This window comes from Coenobita brevimanus, chromosome 56, assembly GCF_032717465.1.
Source record: "Coenobita brevimanus isolate Jiangsu-jjx chromosome 56, ASM3271746v2, whole genome shotgun sequence".
Lineage (NCBI taxonomy): Eukaryota > Metazoa > Arthropoda > Malacostraca > Decapoda > Coenobitidae > Coenobita > Coenobita brevimanus.
The window spans coordinates 40,954,895-40,976,352 of NC_137009.1; the positions used below are offsets into that span (position 1 = coordinate 40,954,895).

At 42.8% G+C, this 21,458-nt stretch overlaps 1 protein-coding gene across 1 annotated transcript; it reads left to right on the forward strand.

The window, feature by feature from the left end:
- Positions 1-1,055: 1,055 nt before the first annotated feature.
- Positions 1,056-14,193, forward strand: Marf (Mitochondrial assembly regulatory factor). The gene is made up of 15 exons (XM_080273927.1): positions 1,056-1,290; positions 1,443-1,552; positions 2,122-2,232; positions 2,878-3,177; positions 3,390-3,497; positions 7,232-7,252; positions 8,594-8,747; positions 9,234-9,372; positions 9,664-9,841; positions 10,421-10,628; positions 10,802-10,923; positions 11,157-11,258; positions 11,978-12,130; positions 12,612-12,808; positions 13,437-14,193. The coding sequence occupies exons 1-15, from the start codon at positions 1,056-1,058 to the stop codon at positions 13,642-13,644; spliced, it is 2,346 nt and encodes a 781-aa protein (XP_080130053.1). The 3' UTR covers positions 13,645-14,193.
- Positions 14,194-21,458: the final 7,265 nt, after the last annotated feature.

Below are 21,458 nucleotides of genomic sequence, written 5' to 3' on the forward strand. Positions count from 1 at the left end.
ACTGTACTGTCCCACCAGGAGTGTAGGGCCCAGATCCAGGCCATTCAGTCCAGACACGTGAGGCAACTGACCAGCTGCTCTGTCCCTCAGTGGCATTACATCAACAGTAAATCCCAACCATCTCTCAGAATTAGTCCGTTACTTATACAGTCTGTACATTTCCTGTCATTCATCTACCATCATCCCTGGCACTCCTTCTCCCAAACCCACCCAGTGGGTTAACAGTGTTTTGGTACACTTCATGTCATTCCGTAATAGGACAGTTTTCAGAACTGGCTCAGCAACAAATACTTTTCCTGTGGCCCCATCAGTCCCACAGCATCTAACACTGGCTGGCAATACCAGTATTTAATTTTATAAGGATGTCCCCAGACTGAAGGGGTCAGTGTTGTACCGTTATTAACTCATTCACAATGAAATGCATTCCCTTTGCTGAATGATACTGTCCAGTGATGGCAAGAAAGCAGTAAAAGACCATGTCAGAAATGCACAGTCTTGTGTTTACAATGCCTCAGTTAAGAGTTGCCCATCCCACTCCCTTACTTGTGCATCAGTGTCTCTCCAAGTGAGTTCTGTTTACTTTTGTGACTTGCATATCGGAAGGAATGCAGTGCTTTACAGTGTAGTGTTTCTTGGTACTGCTCTTTCCATGCTCATTTTTTTGCTAGTAGTGTATTATAATAAATAAAATTTAAAAATGGAACCAAGAGCTGAAAGTCAGCAAGAGGTGTCCCTTCAAGAGTTACTCAAAGTTCCTCCCCAAAGTAAGTACATCATCCTTATGGTACTGTCTTCCACAGTCTGTCTTTCCCCCTGCCCATGACCTCCAGTCTTTAAGTACACCTGTCCAAGCATCTGGAAATTATCAGATCTGAAATGTTTTGTATGGGACAACTGTTGATAGGCCTTCACTTTTTCTGTGCACATAATGTGCACACACACACACCTAAATGTGTGTACACTCACTAATGCACACCAACACACACAAGCACCTCACCCATTCTTATTTCTTTACCTTTGCTTTGCTTTGTTTCAGTTGAGGGCCGGGGACGACCATGTCAAGCGCCCTTAACCGTTCCGTCTCAACCATGAACGGCGGCGGGGGGTTGGCTGGGGCGGGGCAGGGGGTGGCGCTGGGGCTACACGGGGCGGGGGTCATGGGGGCCAGGCACCTCCGGGACATCCAAACATCTTCACCCCTACAGATATTTGTGAGAGCAAAGAAGAAGATTAATGATGTCTACCAGGAGATTGAGGAGTATGTGGCAGAGACAGCACTGTTTTTGCAAGGTTGGTGATGGAGTAGTAGTAGCAGCAGTAGTATGGTAGTAGTCATTAATAAAGTGGTTGTACATGAACAATTTTGTGGCATATATGTAAATCAGTAGCTCTGTTGCATAGATGAACTATGTATTCTAATGCCTGTGTACACGTGGGCACAGGTCTACGTGGAGACCAGCGTCTGGTGGGGGAGAAGCAGGTGGAAGAGTTTACAGCTTACAGCACCAAGGTTGCCGGCATCAAAGAAGTGCTGGCACGAGACCACATGAAGGTATGTGACACCATACTCAGTTATTATCTGACGTACTGTACATAAATGGCAGTGATTAGCTGGATGTGTAGTTAATCCTTGAATGCATGGCCTGGGGGAGGGGGCTAGGTATACAACTGAAGAATTGAGGGGAAGAATGAGATTGGAGTGTATTGGTGTTGTGATGAGAGGTAGCCTGAGATGGTTTGGGCATGTGGAGAGGATGAAGGATGACAGCTGGCCATGGAAAGTGAGAAGTGTGAATGTCGGGGCTAGGTTTGTGAGAGGAAGACTGAAAAAAGACCAGGGACGAGGTCATACAGTGTGGGCTCACGAATAAGGAACTGAATAGGGAGGCTGCCAGCAATCGAGCGGCATTGAGAGCAGCCATTAGGTAGCCAAGGGCAACACATGCAAGCATGTTGGAGCCTTTTTTAAATGATGCAAATGATACGAGTTACATGCAGCGTGGGTTAGACAGGATCACGTTGTAGCACTTCTGCTCCATGCTCTGCTCTGTGCCAACCCTCTAGTAATAACCCCTAGACAAACTAGACAAATTTTTAATTATAACAGGTAATTTATTTCAGGTTGCATTCTTTGGTCGGACATCAAATGGCAAGAGTACAGTAATTAATGCAATGATGGGGGACAAGATCCTTCCCTCAGGCATTGGACACACCACTAACTGCTTCCTCCAGGTGAGTCTGCCTCTTTTCGTACTGTTCCCCCAGACTCATTTTCTATGCCTGGTGCTCAGTCTCTTTGTATTCTTCTTCATGCAGTATTTCTCATCGTATTACAGGGTGAAGGAACAAAGCAAACTACAGAAGGCTTAACCGAAGCTAAGCATCTGAGACATTGGTTAACGTGCACACCCACTTTGTAATAATTCTTTCCTCCATTGTCACACACATCTCTGTCAGTATTACAGGTTGAAAAAACAGATAACAATGAGCCCAACCTGACAACAGAAGTCATAACAAAAAACAGAATATTCAAGGCTTTGGTCAGGGTACACACACCAACACATATTTCACTTGGTATTGAGTGTACAGGCATTCACTCAGCACTGAAGCCTTCACAGTGTCTTGCTCTCTTCCACAGGCTATGTTAATCACAAGCCGTATAAACTACATTCTTTCCCTTTCTCTCTTTTCTTCATTCATTCTTACACAAACTTCCCTCCATTTATCTCCCTCTGTGTTTCCCTCCATCCTTTCCTCTCTTTCTTTCTCTCTCTCCCTCATTTGCCTTTTTCCTCACTCATTCTCCCTCCTTTCCCTTCCCCCTTTCCACATTTCTTTGGTATTCTCAATTTTCACACGTTTCTTTCAATGTTTCAGGTGGAGGGGACAGACGGCAATGAGCCTTACCTGACGACAGAAGGTTCAACAGAGAAGCAAAACATTCGAGGCATCGGTCAGCTTGCACATGCACTCTGCAACAATCGCCTGGGAGACTCCACCCTGGTCCGCATCCACTGGCCCAAGACACGTTGCCCGCTGCTCCGCGACGATGTTGTTTTGGTCGACTCTCCGGGAATCGACGTATCGGAGTGCTTGGATGACTGGATCGATAAACACTGTCTTGACGCTGATGTGTTTGTCCTGGTGGCAAATTCAGAGTCAACGCTTATGAATACTGTGAGATTCTGAGTGATTGTCTGTCTAGTTGTAGACTAATGTGGGAGGAAGTTGATTAAGCATCGATCTACGGAAAAAAATATTTGTACAGTGGGCAATCTCAGCAATAGAATTCTCTGAAACATGGGATGTGATTTGATATTCCAGTACCATTGTCATTATACCTTAGGCTATTACCGTACTGTTACTACTACTACTACTCTGCCACACAGGAAAAGAACTTCTTCCACAAAGTGTCTTCAAGGCTGTCCAAGCCAAACATCTTCATACTACAGAACCGCTGGGACATGGCTGCAGCTGAGCCAGAGTTTCTGAATGAGGTCAGTATTGGTGAAGAGGGGGAGTGTGGGGGGACTAGTGGAGTGTGGGAGACTGGTGAAGTAGGGGAGTATGAGGGGACTGATAATTGGCAGTTAATGAATCCTTAGTTGTATGTGAAAAGACAGGGAATTGAGGTGGTTGGATGAATTGTGTAAGGAGAAGCATATGACAAGGGTTTGGCATCCCATTTTATCCTTGTAGTCAGTGGATTATCTGGGGAAAAGAATGAAGACCATAATATATGCAGAGGGTTAAGCTAGTGAAGAGAGTCAGAATTCTGGGGACTGAGTGAATGAGTGTCTGCAAAAGGTGAGCATCTGGACACTGAGTTAGTGTGGTGGGATGTTGGGATTGGTGATTTGTTAGGTGTATGTAGTAAGGCAAGGTTTGGAAGCTGAGTAGGTGATAAGTAATTGAAATGGATGGGACAAGTATTGGCGAAAGAGCATACGCTGGGTTTGGTATAGCTTTTTCTTTAACAGGTAGTTCTTGCTGTCTCTGGACCTGCCTAACCCATCCTTGGATGGGAAAACATTGTCTGGATAATGGTGATAATGAATGTACTTTATCTGTTTCTGCACAGTTGTATTTAACAATAGGTAAATAGGTAAGTAGTCATTACAGCACTGATAATGGACTGGTTGATGGTTGATTTTCTTTTTTTAAATAAACAGTTTATTAGGGTGATAGATAAGCTGAATTATCGTATGATATAGACAATTTGACCAACCAAAGTAAAAATTTGGAGATATACACCTTCTGAGTTGCACAAAAAGAGGCTGATGGTAGCTCGAGCCTCGAGTGGCTGCAACACCATAAACTGCCAAGCATGGAGACAAAATACTGTGATCCCCAGCTAAGTTGTGTGATTGTGATTTTGCTGATTAGCCAAACTTTCCTTCATCACAACCAAGTCGGCAAATAACCACCACTGGTGTTTTGTTCCAGTGTCCAAGAACACTAGTAGAATCACACACCAGAAAAAAGATTCATCACCGTTCCAAGAGACATGAAAACCAGGAAGCTATGATGGCGAGCAGTGTGTCGGGAGTACCTCAGGACATCGGGCAACTCCTGCTGTTGTGAAGCAGTGTGAGGAAATACGGAATCAGCGGTCATTTCCCAAATCTGCACTCTTAGGTGGAAAAGATAATTTATATCACCATATAGGTTCATGAACACCTAATTATCTCAGATTCGGTCAAAAATTTGTGCTTAATACGACTGTTAATAAAAAAAATCAGGTTTCAGAGCTAAAACATGCCAAAGTTAGCAGCTATTTACCCTTCAGATCTTCAACACGCATTGTCAGACTTCCATTTTGCATAAATATTTATTTAAAGCTCAAATAAATGCACATACACCACAAATCAATATTTACACAAAACAGAAGTCTGGCAAGGCAGGTTGTCAAGCCAGAGGTGAAACACTTCTGCTAACTTTAACAAATTTTTGCCCTGAACCCTGAATGTTTATTAATGGTCAAATGAAACACAAATTTTTGACCGGATTTCAGATAATTAGGTGTGTATGAACCTGTATGGTGATTAACATTATAACAGCTTAACATGTACAGCTTAACCTAACTTAACAGTCACCTGTCAAGCAAAACCAACCCTAACTTTGGCATAAGCCATTGGTAGGGATGTGAAAATCTTATTCTCCAGATCAGTGTGGTTGTTACCAAAAAGATTTTCAAGCATCACCAGTACATGAGACCAGGTTTACAGAACACCAGATACTCCACAGAGGTCTAGCTGTCCACAGTCTGGCCTATGTAGGAAGAAAAATCGTTGATATATTTTGGCCTGTGTGACATCCTCCTCCTGCGTTACTGCCCATTTTCAGGGCTATATGCCCCTGGAGTTAGGACCTAGCAATACTTATACTGATTCGGTTCATAAATCACTTCATTATCACTTTATTTAATCTAATCCTTGTGCTACCGAGTTGTCCTACAGGTACCTGGTTGTCGCAAGGTTCACTGTCAATACTAGTCTCTCTAAAACCAACAAAACTCTTCACTAAAGCACAAACATTGCATACTTCATCTTTTAAGAGAATTGTTACACTGTCTTACATACCTAGCATGATAATAACAGCTGAGTATCACAGAAATCTTACCTTCACTGAAGTATGATTCCCAGACGTTGTTGTGAGTGGCGGTCAGCTGTGGCCCTGGTATGGATGTGACGTCACAGCAAGGATGCATTAGTTTCACGCGGTACGATAATCCCCAACTTTGATTAGCTATTTTTTTCACAAATACTAAATCAGAGCAAAAATAATGATATTCCAATGATTACGAGTGACCATTTTATTTATGTAACTTGCACACGATCATCAACCATTCCATTAATTATAATAGGTAATTGTCAGAAATTAATTAGTCTAAAGTAGGTAGTCCCTTCCATAGAAAGAAATATATTTAGTAATATTGTCATTGCAGTCCTTGTACCTGTGTCCCCAGTGCATTAGCATAGGAATGAGGTTTAACAAGAGTGGCTTCAATGACTACAGTGTCATTGGAGGCAGTGGTATTCTGGCTCCTTAGCACCTCTTCCATACCAGTTTTTGCTGTAATAACTACGTGTGCCAGGTTCATATTTTTTTTCTGCTACTGATACAAATGTGTTAAAAGCAATAATACCCACTTCAGAACCTAAGGGGTACAAGCTAAGCTTCTAAAGGCCACAAAATTTAATTCATAGAGAGGCAGACTGAAAAAGACTTGGGATGAAATCATAGAGTGTGACTGCAGGAATAATGGACCGATTAGGGAGGCTGCCAGATTTCGAGCAGTGTGGAGAGCCACCATTAGGTGACCAAGGCCAGTGCATGCAAGCATGTTGGAGCCTTTATAACCGATACCATACAAGAGTGACTTGTCTGGGCAGCATTTTATACAGTAGAGAAATCCCCAGTTATCTCATGAACTGTTGGGTGCAAAGCCAAGTTTCCTAACCAGGTGCTTTACCAACAGACTGTCAGGTGTCTAAGAAAACTATGCCCATGTCAAAAAGATACTGAAGTAAATACTGTCTTAGATGGAAAAAGAGATCTAGATGGAGGTGATTTTAAAATATTTGTTTATCTTTCCATTTGTGAACGCGTTGGCTGTGAATCCATGTGTAAGCCATTTTCATGTTTTGGTGGCAACAACAACAGTGCTGGGTGGTGTGTAGGTCAGTCACCACCACTGTGTCAGTATCTATGTGTAATATGATGAGTCACAGAGGAAGAGGTGGTTAGGTGTGTACAAGCTGCACCAGAATATGGCTTATATTAATGGTACATGCTGGAAGTGTCTGTTATTTGTGTATATTATGTTACATACTTACTCTCTAGCCTTGTTGCCCTTACATTGTAGTGTTTGTTGGAATTAGGGTTCGGTTGATGGGGATAATAATTCTGTAGGTATGTGGTGAGATGATAATGCTGGAGGTATGTGGTGACTCTACCCCCAAGCACTTGTGTACCTTCTGTGTCACAGATTGTACATGAGGTTTCCTTCTTTATGCCCACAAGATTACAGACCAAACCACTGGATATCCATACCCACTAATTCCAATACAGTGTGTTTTGGTTATGATGATGCTTATTATAATGATTGTAATGAGGGTCCTGCTGACAGTGGTGGTTTAGGGATAGTTATGATAACCATAAAGGAGAATAGGGATGATGATGATGATGAGAAGCAGCAACTAACTCCATTATTTAACCACACTTGTAGCCACACACAGAACAAAGTGAGGTAAGCCAAGTGTGTTTGTATATTCTTCAGTTATGTTTTTCTTTGTTTACGGGCCTTCCAGCTGGTTACGTTTGCTTGTGTTTTGTTTTGTTATCTCAATCTTCTGCTATTGCACTTTTGGTATTATGTCTGTAGTATTGATAGTAATTTTTGTTTCTCCCTCTGTTCATATACATCCTGAGATCAGACAGCCATACCCTGTATCGTAAAACCTTGCAGCTCTGGAAAATTGAGCTAGGATGATGGTGGTGATGGTGGTGACAATGATGGTAGCTGTTAGTCATCATTTTTTATCTATTCTTTGCCTATACAGAACTACTAGTACTGTATTGCTTCTGAAGATTATGTTCACTGTACTTCATTTTTTAAATAGCTTTAGTCACCAGCATTTTGCCTGCTGCACACACCTTTGATGTTCAGTGCACACTGACTGTATGCTCTGATTATGCCCCATACTGGTGCAGGGAAGAGGTACCTTCACGTGGTGGTACCGATATAACTGGGCAGCTCCACTGCCCCATTCATAAATGTCCCTCAGTTCCTTCCCTGCCACCCAGAAGGAGGATGTAAACTGCAGGAGAAGGGCAGCCTCAGCCTGCAATCCACTGGGTACACATTCAGATGAGACGGGGCCTCAAGAACAATGTGCTCTATATTAATGGGAAAACTGAATAATTTTTTCCTAGCAATATAGCTCACCAAATATTTGTTACTGTTTCCCTTCACACCCTATTTATTAATTAGAAAATGAGTTAGGTTGATGATAATAATACTTTCCAAGCTTAGATCATATTTTGCAGACAGTGTAACACTGACCAACAACACACTATAATAGGTGTGTGCATTAGGTGGAGGGGCAGATGAGGAGGGGGAGACTGAGGATGAGATGGAGGGATGGGGTGGAGAGGTACATGAGAGAGGGGAGCTTGAAATAGAGGGATGGAAGTCAGATGGTGGATGACAGAGAGTGACAGGAACAATTTGTTTGTGGCCACCCTATTTGGGATTAAGGGGTCTGGCTGTACATGGTTAGGCAGACAGAAAATAACAGCATGACTGTATTGCCGGGCTTAGTGTTTCTAACCACCTTCAGTGTGAGTAGTGTCAGGTTCTTATCATTTATAGGTTCTGTAATTTTTCATCCAACATTCCAGTATTTCATCCCTCACTCAGATCTTAAACTTGGGGTGGGAGAGGAGGAGGATAGGGAGAGAGAAGGGAGGGAAATGGGAGGGGGGAGGCAAAGGAAAATACACCATAAACGTACACCACCACAGTTAAAAATAATTAACCACAACAGAGTACAGTACCAAGACTTACAGTTTACTCTTGTTGTGTCAGGTTCGCAAGCAGCACATGGAGCGTATGGTGGCGTTCCTGGCCGAGGAGTTGAAGGTGGTGCAGGGACCCCAGGCTGAGCAGAGAGTGTTCTTTTTGTCAGCCAAGGAGGTGTTGCAACAGAGGCTGAGTGAGGCAAAGGGAACACCTAATAACAGTAAGTGAGTAGGGCTGATATATCTGCATACAGGGACAGGTACATAACTAGGATAGATAAGCAAAGAGTGAGGGAGAGAAAGCGAGAGAGATTAATGATAGTGATCTCCTACGGTCATTATGGGACAACACTAGATTAGATGGTGAATGAATGAATGAATACTAGTAAGTGGTTTTTAATGGCTTGAGTCAGTAGATTAACTCTGTGTGATTGGTAATTATGATGCTGTTGTGATTGGTGTGCATATGAGTTGGAGGTGGGAATCCAGAGGCTTGTATAGTGAGTGGATGGGCATGTGCCACATATCACTGCGTATGCTGTTGATTAGTTCCCCAGTCGTTTGGTTTTCCTTACTATCTCAGGGTGGAAAAAAAGATATGATGGTGATGATGATGGCAGTGGCGATGATAATTGATGATGATGACAACAGTGACTATTAGTATTGCCATCACCAGTAACCTCATGCCTGTAATCCACCCATCTCAGCTTCGGGATATCCAGAAGGGTTTGGCAGCCGGTATCTGGAGTTTGAGGAGTTTGAGCGAAGGTTTGAGGAATGCATCTCCAAGACAGCCGTGGTGACCAAGTTCCAGCAACACACCCAACGTGGTAACACCATTGTTGCGTGAGTGACACTTGAGTTTTAGTTCTCGTATAGTGGATACCCTGTGTAATGGGTAATACGAAGTGCATCTAGAGAGAAAATTCCATACATACATACATACAACATACATAAATACATTTTATATATATATATATACAGTATATACAGAGATGTATGCAGAACCTTGATCATGAAAGTACATGTGCATAGGAACGACACCAAGGCCGATGCATGCATGTTGGAACCTTTATAAACGAAACAATTATAAACAATACGGAGACATGAAAGTTGCCTAATGCTTCCTACCCACAGTGAAATAGGTCAGATGGTTGGCAGTATAATGGAACGTGCCGGAGAGGCGCGGGAGGAGAGGGTGGTGGCACGGGAACAGCTGTGGGCTCGACTGGACCACACCGAACAGGAATTACATGACCTAACTTCACAGATGAAGGACAAGATTTGTTCCATTGTGGAGGATGTCGAAAGAAGGGTTAGTACTCAAGGTGGCGTGTGTTGGAGGGAGGGCAGATTGAGGGAGATATTCAAACAGTTGGTGCTGAAGGTGCTGTGAGTTGGAGGAAGGGTAGATTGATGCAGTTAGTGTACAGGGGTCATATACCAATCAGGCTGACACTAAACAGGAACTACACGACCCCAGCTCACAGATAAAGGAGAAGATTTGTTGTGGTGCAGAGGACGTCGAGAGGAGGGTCAGTGTTACGAATATAGGTGGAAGAGTGTGTGAAGGAGGGTGGTGTGGAATGGCATGAGAACTATTTTTACCAAGTAGGGGGAGACTGATGGAGAGATGGAGTGGAGAGTTATATGAGAGAGGAGGGTGTAAGTTGGGGGGGAGGGCACTGAAATGACAAGCGACAGGGCAACATGAAGGCAATGTGTTTGTGGCCACCCTTCACAGGATTAAGGCGTCTGGCTATAAAAAGATAGCTTAATGTTGGTAGAGGCCAATTGTTTGTGGTGTGGAAGAAAAGAATGAAGTATATTAGTGAGAGCCTGAGGCAGCAAAAGCAGCAGCAATAACAACAATAATTTCCTTCACCATCCTCAGGTATCCAATGCACTGAACGAGGAAATCCGTCGACTGTCCGTTCTGGTGGATGAGTTTTCCGAGCCCTTTCATCCTGACCCGTTGGTGCTGAATGTTTATAAACGCACCCTGCATGGCCACGTGGAGGCAGGTCTGGGGTCCAACTTACGTGCACGACTATCCTCGGCTCTTGCGCTTAATGTCGAGAGCAGTCAGGCTGATATGACCAGTGAGTTGGTACTACTGTACACTATACTGAGTAATGAAGATGTTAGACTGGAAACTGGATTAGGATGATGATGATAAGGAGGAGGAGGAGCAGGAAAAGTTGATAATGATGATGATGATGATTTCCCATGTACTGGATATACCCCAACACCTTTTCTCACTTCTTCCCAACAGATCGTATGCTTGCGCTTCTGGGTAACGAGAAACGTGAGCTGGCGGCCACAATGCTGCCAAGGAGAGAGCCTTTTGAGATTTTGTATAGACTCAACTGTGAAAACCTCTGTGCTGACTTCCAGGTGAGAGAGAGAGAGATAAGTAGATAGAGAGAGGCAAACAGACAGAGAAATAAATAGACATGTAGACACATAAGTAGACTGTCAGACATAGAGATAAGCAGGTAGATAGAAACAGTATATTCTTTTCATTTTCTGGTTTTATGTACACTACCTCACCAAGCCTGCAAGTGGGAAAGAGAGGCAGGATGATGATGATGATGATGATGATGATGGTGGTGGTATTTTTGTTACAGGAGGACATTGAGTTCCGTTTCTCGCTGGGTTTGGTGTCGTTGGTACAGCGTTTGTTGGGCAAAGCCAGCAGCCGCATCACAAACTCCAGACACAAGGATAATGTGAGTGTTTTTAACTCTACCTCACCCCATTGTAGGTGGGAAAAGAAATTGGGATGATGATGATGATGGCAACGAGGATGACAGTGATGATGATGGTGATACAACCCTCTACACTGCTGACTCAGCTTTTATAGCTAGTATCTCACTTGTCACTGTGCTTAATGTAATCATCAGGCGGTATCAGTTGCATCACCTACCCTAAGCATATGGATGATGTGAGTGTGGCAGGTCAAATGGTTTCCTGTACATCAGGAAACCATTTACTATTACTATGCTGGCCGTGTGGTAACCATATAACCAGCTTGTGGCGCCTGGTGGTTTAGTGAGTAATTAAAGCACACCAATTGGATTGAGCCTGTGTAGGCTTATATCCAAGGGGTGGTTGGGGTTTATAGCTCACGTAATGCCACTCAGGGATGAGTGAGGCTGGTCACTCTCATCTTAAATGTCAAGACCAACTTGCCTAGCCCCGGGCTCCTACACTCCTCATGGGACAGCACTGGATTAGATGATGATGATAATAAGTTTTGATATAAGGTGTCTTTTTCCACGCAAACAAAACCATAGCAACAACCCAGTTCTGCAGATGCTTCATATTCAGTCTCCCAGTCAAACTCCTATTTTCCTTTCTCCCCACAGTGTCAAACCACCTCAAGGTACCTCTGAAATGTTGCAACAAAAAACTTCAAAACTAATAACTTGCATGTGTTGTGCCACAGATCCCACGCAGTGTGCCATTGACGCCTCTGACACCCAGCAACGAGCCACCACAGTTTGGTGTGGCGCAGGACGACTGGTCCATCATCAGTAGGTTTGCCGTGGCGAGTATAGGGTCACAGGGAACCATGGGACTGGCACTGGCTCTTGGATTGGTGAGTACCCAGGCTTGGCTTGCTATGATTAAGTTGGTGCTGCAGAAGGATGCCTTCACATGGTGGTACCAGTATAACCAGGCAGCTTTGATGTCCAGTTATACAAACATTTGAGCTTCCTTCCTGTACCCTAAAAGGAGCATGGTGGACTGCAGGGTAAGGAGAGTTTCAGTCTGCAGTCCTTCAAGTTCACACAGTTGGTCATAAATACAGTACTGTACTGTATAGTAGAACTGTGTACAGCAAAGTTTACTTTGACTGGGCAGGCATATTGGGGTGGGATGTCAGTTCAGGTTGATAAAAAAATATAATAGGCCTACTCATTTCACCTCATTAACCTCCTTGCACTGAGGACATGTTACAGTACTTGGTTGTGGCTAATTTCAGATGTCTAATCAACTTATGAAAGATGCCTTTGCCTGTACTGAGGACTGTGTAAGCCCAGTTTCCTCTCCTAAAAATCAACTTGCTCCTATCACAGATGTTCAAGACGGTGGGATGGCGGCTGATTGCTCTGACGGGCGGCGTGTACGGCTGTCTGTATGCGTACGAGCGGTTGACGTGGACCAACAAAGCGCGTGAGAGGGTGTTTAAGAAGCAGTATGTCGACCACGCCACACGCAAGCTGCGGCTCATTGTTGACCTTACTTCACATAATTGTTCTCATCAGGTCCAACAGTGAGTGTTTGTTGGTGATTCCTCCTTGGTTCCTAAACTTGCTTCTGTGCTGGTACATCACTGCCTCACACCTTCATTTATTGTACCTAATTATCAAGGCTTACCACCCCTTCATCACCAGCTCCTCTTCCAGTTCTGATATTTCTGTTATTTGTTGTATCTTTTTAAGACCTGTGGTGGTCTAGTGGTAAAGAACTTGGTTAGGGACGCCTGTGCCAGATTCATGATGGTTCAGATCTGTGAGGCAGTTGTGGGGGCATATGCTGTGAGGTGCTATGAGGCACATCTCCATAACTTATGCCTTTGAACCTGTGGTGAGTTATTTCCTAACTCTCCCAGGTGCAGTGCCACTGGACACCTTAGTAACGTGGCACTATCAAGCCAGCAACTTCATAGGCAGCAACACTAAGCACATGGCAGGAATTATCCCCATAAATAGTGGTTAGTGGCTCAGCCCAGGAATAGGAGAGAGGATGGTGAAAAACTGCAGTATGTTACATGGTGCCACAACAAAGGTCTGTCTCCTGTGACTTATACACACTGTGGCAGCCAAGGTGTTTTAGCTCCATCATTTTTTCTTTCCCAGTGGATAAAAAACAGGCCAATCAGTTTGCCTGTTAACTTGCAGGGAGTTGAGTGGCACCTTTGCACGTTTGTGTCGTCTGGTTGACGAGAGCACGAGTGAGATGCAGCGGGATGTGAGGAGTCTGGAGCGAGAAGTGCAGCAGCTGGAGGACGTGGGAGCCGGGGCCAAGAAGCTGCGTAACAAGGCACACTACCTGGCATCAGAACTGACCACCTTCCACCAGACATACCTCGCACAGGACCATGACTGAGCAACACAACCATGTACTTCACTAACCATTGGCAAGTGTTTGGTAAGCCATGTATGTACAGGACCAGTACCTATAACTTAATCACTTGATGGGAGTGGTAACCATAAAGTAAGCATGACTGATCACTGTCACACACGTCATCAGTGGAGTAATGGTGTCTTGAGTGAGTAGCAAGCCTGTACCCACTCAGGTATTTTACTGTGGCTGCCATCACATCACTGGCTGAGGATGGTAGCTGTCAGGTGTGAGGTATTATGCATTCAGCAGTGGGGTGGGGGGGGGAAGACAGACATGCTGTACTCACGTCATGGGACTCACAAACGACTCACACATTGGGGACCTCTGTTACCTTCATTAAGTTGGCAGACATAATAATGCAATTATTAACTACCCAAATATTGATGCTGACTGCTTTGTAATGCTTGTAGTTTAACCGATACATTACCAGTATCTCTGAATCAAACGTTCAAAACTTGTGTCTATATCAGATTCATCGTCATCATCATAACCCAGTCACCAGCTGGTACTATCAGGTAGGCTACTGCAGTACGTCTCACACGTGTGTTCTCATTTTCTGGTAAAAAGTATGGGCTGTATGCTACAAAGATTATTCAGTTTGTTTTCATCTGATGGAACTGGGATATTCTAACAACTTGAATACCATGTCATAGGTCTGTGAAATTCAGTTAGCCATAGACATAAAGTAGGAATGAGTTTTCTGTGATTACCCTAGTAGTGAAATTGACACCTGGCCATCAGTGGAAATCAAAGGAGTTAGGGATTTTCGTCAGGTGAAAATAAATCAACTTTAATCTTGGCTGTGTAGCAGACCACAGTAAATATTATCACATGACGTTGGGTGTTCAGCTTTTTTTTCCCCAACTAATCAGCTTTATTCAACTTTAGAAGGATTTCTTGTAGTGGAAGGATTAAATATGGATATTTCAGACTCCTTTGGGTAAAGAAAATCTCCAAGGATGAATACAATTGTCTAAAAATACAAATCAGATAAAAAAGAAGAAGGGCCATTGGTAGGGTATCTTGTTGAGAAAAGTGCTTCAGTGTTCCATGCATTCACCTCGGATACAGAAGCAGGGGTACTATACTCCATTTACTCTGACTAGACCTTACCATCCCTGCAACATGAATGCTGAGTTGAAACAAGATGTCAACTCTAGAATATGTTGGTGTTCATAAAGAAGTGCCATGAAAAGAATGTACAATATTGTTTCTCTCTACCAATGAGCTTTGTGAAATAATCTGCAAAAGTTAGAAAATCTGGGCCAAGTTAAGGCAAAAGAACTGTAACAACAATGTGGCCACTGAAATACGTCACACTTCCATACACTCATCATTCAAGCCCTCAGAATTACCAGCTTCATCTGACAAGCTGCAAAATCAACACATCACGTTCTCCAAATTTCATGTGAATAAATTTGGTGGTACAGGACAGCCTCCTAAATCCGAGCATCTGATTCCAGACACCTCCAGTTTCAATATTTTTTCATGCAACTGGATGGAGGATGATGACTGGGTGTGGGAAGTAAGAAGTGTGAACATTGAGGGTAGGGGTGCGAGATGCAGTCCAAAAAAGACCTGGGATGGGGTCATAGAGTGTGACCTCAAGGATAAGGACCTGAGTAGGGAGGCTAACAGAGACTAAGCAGTGTGAAGAGTTGCCATCAGGTGAGCATGGCCGACGCATGCAAGCATGTTGGAGCCTTTATAAATGATAGAAATAAATCAGGAGTGTTTGTATTGTCTGTCCACACAATCAATGCATATTTGAAGACAGACTTTATTTGTGGACAAGTATAAGAGCAGAGGATATAGAGCTCATACAAGGTACAGTACTTCTATGGATTTATTCATCCTTACCTCACTCCTATGTGCCTCATGGGGCAACACAGAATTTGATGATGAATGAATACTGTAGGCTGTTTTTTTACTTGATTTTCTCATAAGCACCATTATGATCCTACTTTTCAAAATGTTACAGTTTCCATAATGCCTTTGGACCCACGTGTGTCGGATTTGAGGGTGTCCTGTACTGAACCAATAATTACTGTTACTATAAACCTTCATATTATTAACTCAAGGGATGTGTTAGTAGTAGGTTAAGTTTTATGGAAGGATGCGTTTGTTAATGTTTAGAGCTCCAAGAAGACATATACAATATGTATAAAGTTTGTTAATTATGCCTTTAAAACTGATCCTGTAAATGCTTCATAGGCAATGCTAGTGAATTATGTCAAGTTTGGACCAGTGGGGTGGAATTTGTGTTAACTCTGGCCTGCATTCTCACTGGTTAAGATGGCTCCCTAGCACATCTTCCTTAGTGATTTATTGGTGGATACAACTAGGTAATGTAATTTTACACATTATATATACAGAATATTGTGATATTTGAATTATTTATATATAAACATAGAATGAACAGCAAGGTGTAATATGCAAAATAAATATCTTAGGAAGCGATGTTTAGGGAGCTTCCTTAACTGATGAGAATATGGACCTTTGACTGCAAATCTATTCTTTTTTACTATAACTTGGCCCAAAATTGCCATCCCCTCATCTTGTTTGCCGGGCTATGAAAATAGATGAACAGAATAAAATGATGCTAGTCATGATGAAGCACACTGGAAAGAATTCAGAGCCATAATATTGGCTTGTTTTGCTGTTGATCTACATAAGCTACAAAAGGACATGTATAGAGATGATGGGATGGAATAGAGAAGTGTATGAGAGAGGGGGGTGTATGTTGGGGGAGAGAGCAGCAGAATGGCAGGGGCAGGGCGACACGAAGATGATTTATTTGTGGCCACCCCTTATGGGATTAAGGCATCTGGCTATAGACAGACAGACAGAAGTTAGGGTACAAAGGGGCCTGGTCAAATTAACCCTCCAGTCTGACTATATTGCTGTCACCTAAGCTGAAAAGGGGTTATGAACCTTTCCAAGAACAGATGCAATATAGTGGGATTCTTAGCAGTGAGAGTTAACACAGACAAACTCACATTAGTGTGCATAATGCCTTGGCTATTTATTTATGCTTATGTTAATACTGTACGAAGTTACTGGTAATTGAGATATTACTGTTGTTAAGTTAAGCCAGTTGTTAAGCGACTGCATTGTATGATTCCCCCTCTCTCTCTCTCTCTCTCTCTCTCTCAATACATTGTCTTCACCACTTCCTCTACATAGGTGTGTTTGACTGACAGTCTGTACGCAACATTATGGAAAAACCATTGGGTAGACTTGCACTAAATTTTTAATAATAACTGAGGATCATTAAAAAATATATATATATATATATATATATATATATATATATATATATATATATATATATATATATATATATATATATATTTTGGGTGAAAAGGTCAAAGCTCTAGCGAAAAAAGGAGGTGGGGGGGGGGGAGACAATGAGCAGTCTGTTTCTCATGTTTATTTATCGTTTTTGTCACTGTTAAACAAAATCGTGTAACTGTGGAGAGACTGGAGGGTAAGACGTGGCCTTCAGTTTCAGATGAATTGAGAGGAAGGATGGGACTTGAATGTGTTAGTGTTGTGATGTGAAGGGGTCGACTGTGGTGGTTTGAGCAAGTGGAGAGAATGGAGGATGATAGCTAGGTGTGGAGGGTGAGAGCTGTGAATGTAGAAGGTAGAGTGGAGAGGAAGGATGGGACATGAATGTGTTAGTGTTGTGATGTGAAGGGGTCGACTGTAGTGGCCTGGGTATTTGGAGAAGATGGAAGACGACAACTGGGTGTGGAGGAGAAGAGGTGTGAACGCTGAGGGCAGAGTTGCAAGAGGCAGACTGAAAAAAAGACCTGGGATGAGGTCATAGAGTCTGACCTTAGGGAAGAGACTGAACAGAGAGGCTGCAAGAGACTGATCAGCATGGACAGCCACTATTAAGTGACCAGGGCCAAGACATGTAAGTATTTTGGAACCTTTATAAATGAACAGTGAACCCCTTCACATATACAATGCTCTCCTAGGCCGAGATAAAATCATTGGGAGACGGCACTTTGTTTTTTAATTACTTGTTGCTGAATAAGTACAACCGACCAGAGAAATACTGGGCTTAAACCTTCAGCAAAATTAAAACCATAAAATAACAAGTGATGCCAGGCACAACAAACCTCGTCCGACAGCAGTTATTATATTGCTGTTAAATACTGACTTGTTTTTCTGCCATTTAGTGTCAGTACACAATTAAAATCTATGGTAATGACGCAAATGTTTTTAAGTTACGCCCTCATAATATCCACGATCTTGCGTTTGACCTTTCAGTGTCACTCAAAGGTCATGCTGCCAAATGCAAGCCCATACGAGGGTTCTTATATCTTGGTAATAGTAAATATCTCTATCCTCAATGAGTTTTGAGTTATAGCCTCCTGAATATCTGGGACCCTGAGTTTGACCTTTTGGGGTCGCTTACAGTCAAAGGTCAAGATACCAATTAAAAACCAATATGGGATTTCCTATATGCTGATAACAGTAAATAAAGTATCTCTCTATCTTCAACCAGTTTCAAGTTGTAGCCCCCTGAATATCCGTGACCTTGAGTCTGACCTTTCATGGTCATTCAGGGTCAAAGGTCTTGGTGCCAAATGAAAGTCCATATTACAAGTTTCTGAATGTTCATAATAGTAATTTTTTTTTTTTTTTTAAGTTATAGCCCACTGAAAATCCATGACCTTGATTTTGACCTTTCAAGGTCACTTGATTACCTCCAAATTTAATCACTTTCTTTGGGGACCAGTGCCCACATATCCTGAAAGTTTCATGCAATTTCATTCAGCCGTTTTTCCGTAATGTTGCTAACAGACAAACAAGCAAACTCAACCAAAAACAGCACCTCGTCAGACTCCATCCGGGCGAGGTAAAAATAACGAAACTTTTTACACCAGCTTGGCCCAAAGTTGGATAGACAATATTTCTTGGGTCATGTGAAGTGCATTCAACTCTGAGTGTAAATGATATAAATGATGCCCAGTTAAAAGTATGTGTTCAATATGCGATGGGAAGCTAGGGTATGCCAGTGATCATAATTTTGTTGTATCCTGTGCAATATAATTTTACCTCAGAATGGATAATTAGTCTCATTATGTCATCCTAACCCAAATCCATATTACAGTTATCTCATCTGATCCAAAAAAAATTGCACATACAGGGCAACTGATCTGGCAGTGGTGTAAATATCTCATGTTGTTGATCTGGATGTGAACCCGTGGACTTCAGCCTAAAGTAGGATTTCCCATACAGTCCACCATCCACCTTTTGGGGGATAGGGAGGGGGTATTGGGGTATTTGTGTCACCCAGCAGTGGAGCCGTCTGATTACTGTGTATCGATGCTACTTTGGGAAAGCATCTGTCCCCAGCACCAAAATAATCTAATTAGACACTATTATATCAGTTGCAGGCATTTGGAAGGAGGAGTTTAACATCATTTCCACATCAGTTACCTGTCTTAGGTTGTAAAACACAGTACAGTACTTAAAAGATATCACAAGGAAGCTTAAACTGCCAGTATATTACACAGGATGAGCAGGATCAATTAAAGAAAAAAAAAAAATACAAAGCAGAAGATATCAAGCATGTGGCCAATGAATCTGACCACAAACGAGTCATTTTTAAGGCTACCTATACAGATGAACTCTACTCAGGATCAAATTAATTCCATTAAATTAACCAGACATTCATTCAGTGAAATGGCGGGGGACAGGGCGACTTGGAGGCGATTTGTTTGTGGCCACCCCAAACGGGATTGAGGCGTCTGGCAATAGATAGATAGATAGACATTCATTCACTCCTCATTTAAGCTGTAAAAATCTGCAGTTCCTCCCACAGCTGCATACAGGGTGACTCAAAATGGTCTGGGTTTACTAGGTAAGACTCCTGGCCCTCCTGGAGCCACAAGGGGCAATATGTGTACAGTATGGGACTGACTTGCTTAACTTTGTTCATCGGTTGTGGGCAAATAATGCAACGTGTGTGTCGTGGTATTTACCCTGTGGCAGCTCAGCATTGAATGGTCTAGTCACAGTACTGTACATCAGCCTCAGTGTATGGTGCTTAAGTGAGGGAACTTTAGTGCATACAGTAACTTAAACTCTTTATAGTATATTGGCAAGCCTCAGTGAGACATGCCTGGTGCTGGAGGAAAGCACCTTCATGTGGTGGCACAGATAAACCAGGAGTAGAGAGGTATATGAGAGAGGGAGGATGTAAGCTGGGGGGAGGGCAGCAAAATGACAGGTCAGGACGAAAAGGAGGTAATTTGAATGTAGGCACCCCTTACGGGATTAAGGCATCGGCTACAGACAGAGAGAGGGGGCAGTATGGGAGTGACACTTTTTTTTTTTTTAAAGAATGGATTAATTTTGATTTTGAGACCTTGTGACCTGCTAAGGCAAGCAGAACAGATACAGTGAATAGATGCAGTACAGTCCTTTGCTACTGCCACAAGAGTAACCAGGTAGTGCATTAATTTTCATAATGGGACAGCTGTATCACCAAGTTAACCCTGTCAGTAGGATAATTCTACATTTTGTTTGTTGCCACCAGATTATTTTATTCAGCTCAGTGCAGACTTCACAGCAAAGGAGGGAAAAGGTTATCCTGTGTTGAACCCACCCAAGTATTTTCCCCCTTATGGGATGCTCGTTCTCTCTCTCTCTCTCTCTTATACAAAGAAGAAGAAACCCAAGGGTAGGACAATACTGGGTCGGATGGTTAACACAAGAGGGCAGCTGAATGAAACAATCTGGTGACATCCAGAATTAAAGTGAAAAAGTTAACATAGTGGGAGGGTGATGCTGATGTAGGTTGTAATATAAGAAACATGACACTGGGTGAGATTGTATGAGGAATTTACAAATTTATGTTGTGTATCGGACATTGGTTCCTGCTCTGTATATTGTCAATGGCTGGGAAATATATGGTTGGGCTTCTTGTAAATTCAGAAGGCCCACCAACACCTCTTCCTTAACAGTTTATTCCACTTATTACACTTTTTTATTCCCTCGTATGTTATTTGTAGATTTTTAATGATGTTGGTTGTACAGGGTATCTGGCAGAATTTGTGAGAAACCTTTGGATGCTCTTCTGTTCTAGGGGAGTTAAAAGTACATATGTTACATCAGCATAGATGAGAGACTAACTAGGAGTGAGTGAGACAGAGGGGGGGGGGAGAGAGAGAGAGGGAGATCAGAGATGAGATGGAGGGATGGAAGGGGAAATGTTCCCCTGAGCTAGACCTTAGTAGATCATATAACCCTGCTAGGTGACAGGAGGGCGCTACCCCTCCTGGCATGGCAGCTACCGCTCATGGCTCGAACCCATGACCTCCCGGTCCTGAGTACAATGCTCTACCACTGAGCCACCCTGCCTCCAATGGAGGAACAGAGTAGAGAGGTATATAAGAGAGGGGGGAGGGGTGTAAGTTGGGGTAAGGGCAATGAAATGGCAAGGGACAGGGTGACGTGGGAGACCTGTTTGAGGCCACACCTTACGGGATTAAGGCATCTGGCTATAGAGAGATAAATATAGGTTTAATTAACAGCCAGTACAGTGTTACACAATTACTGATGAAGTTCTGGATGACAATGTGTATATTTTACTCAAAAGATTACCAGTAACTGAACTCTGTAGTGGTTGATAATTGGATCTATTATTAAAGCATTTATTTTTTATTCTACTAGCCTGAAGGATAAGGTACTGAATAGAGAGGCTGCCAGAGATCAAGCAGTGTGGAAAGCTGCCATTAGAAGACCAAGGCCAACACATACAACCATGTTGG

What these genes read in the sequence shown, in the direction of transcription:
- Marf (XM_080273927.1), top strand. Translation starts at nt 1,056, where the DNA reads ATGTCAAGCGCCCTTAACCGTTCCGTCTCAACCATGAACGGCGGCGGG. An exon ending in ACCTCTGTGCTGACTTCCAG is followed by an intron (nt 10,924 to 11,156) that starts GTGAGAGAGAGA and finishes TTTTTGTTACAG; the next exon opens with GAGGACATTGAGTTCCGTTT. An exon ending in TGGCACTGGCTCTTGGATTG is followed by an intron (nt 12,131 to 12,611) that starts GTGAGTACCCAG and finishes CTCCTATCACAG; the next exon opens with ATGTTCAAGACGGTGGGATG.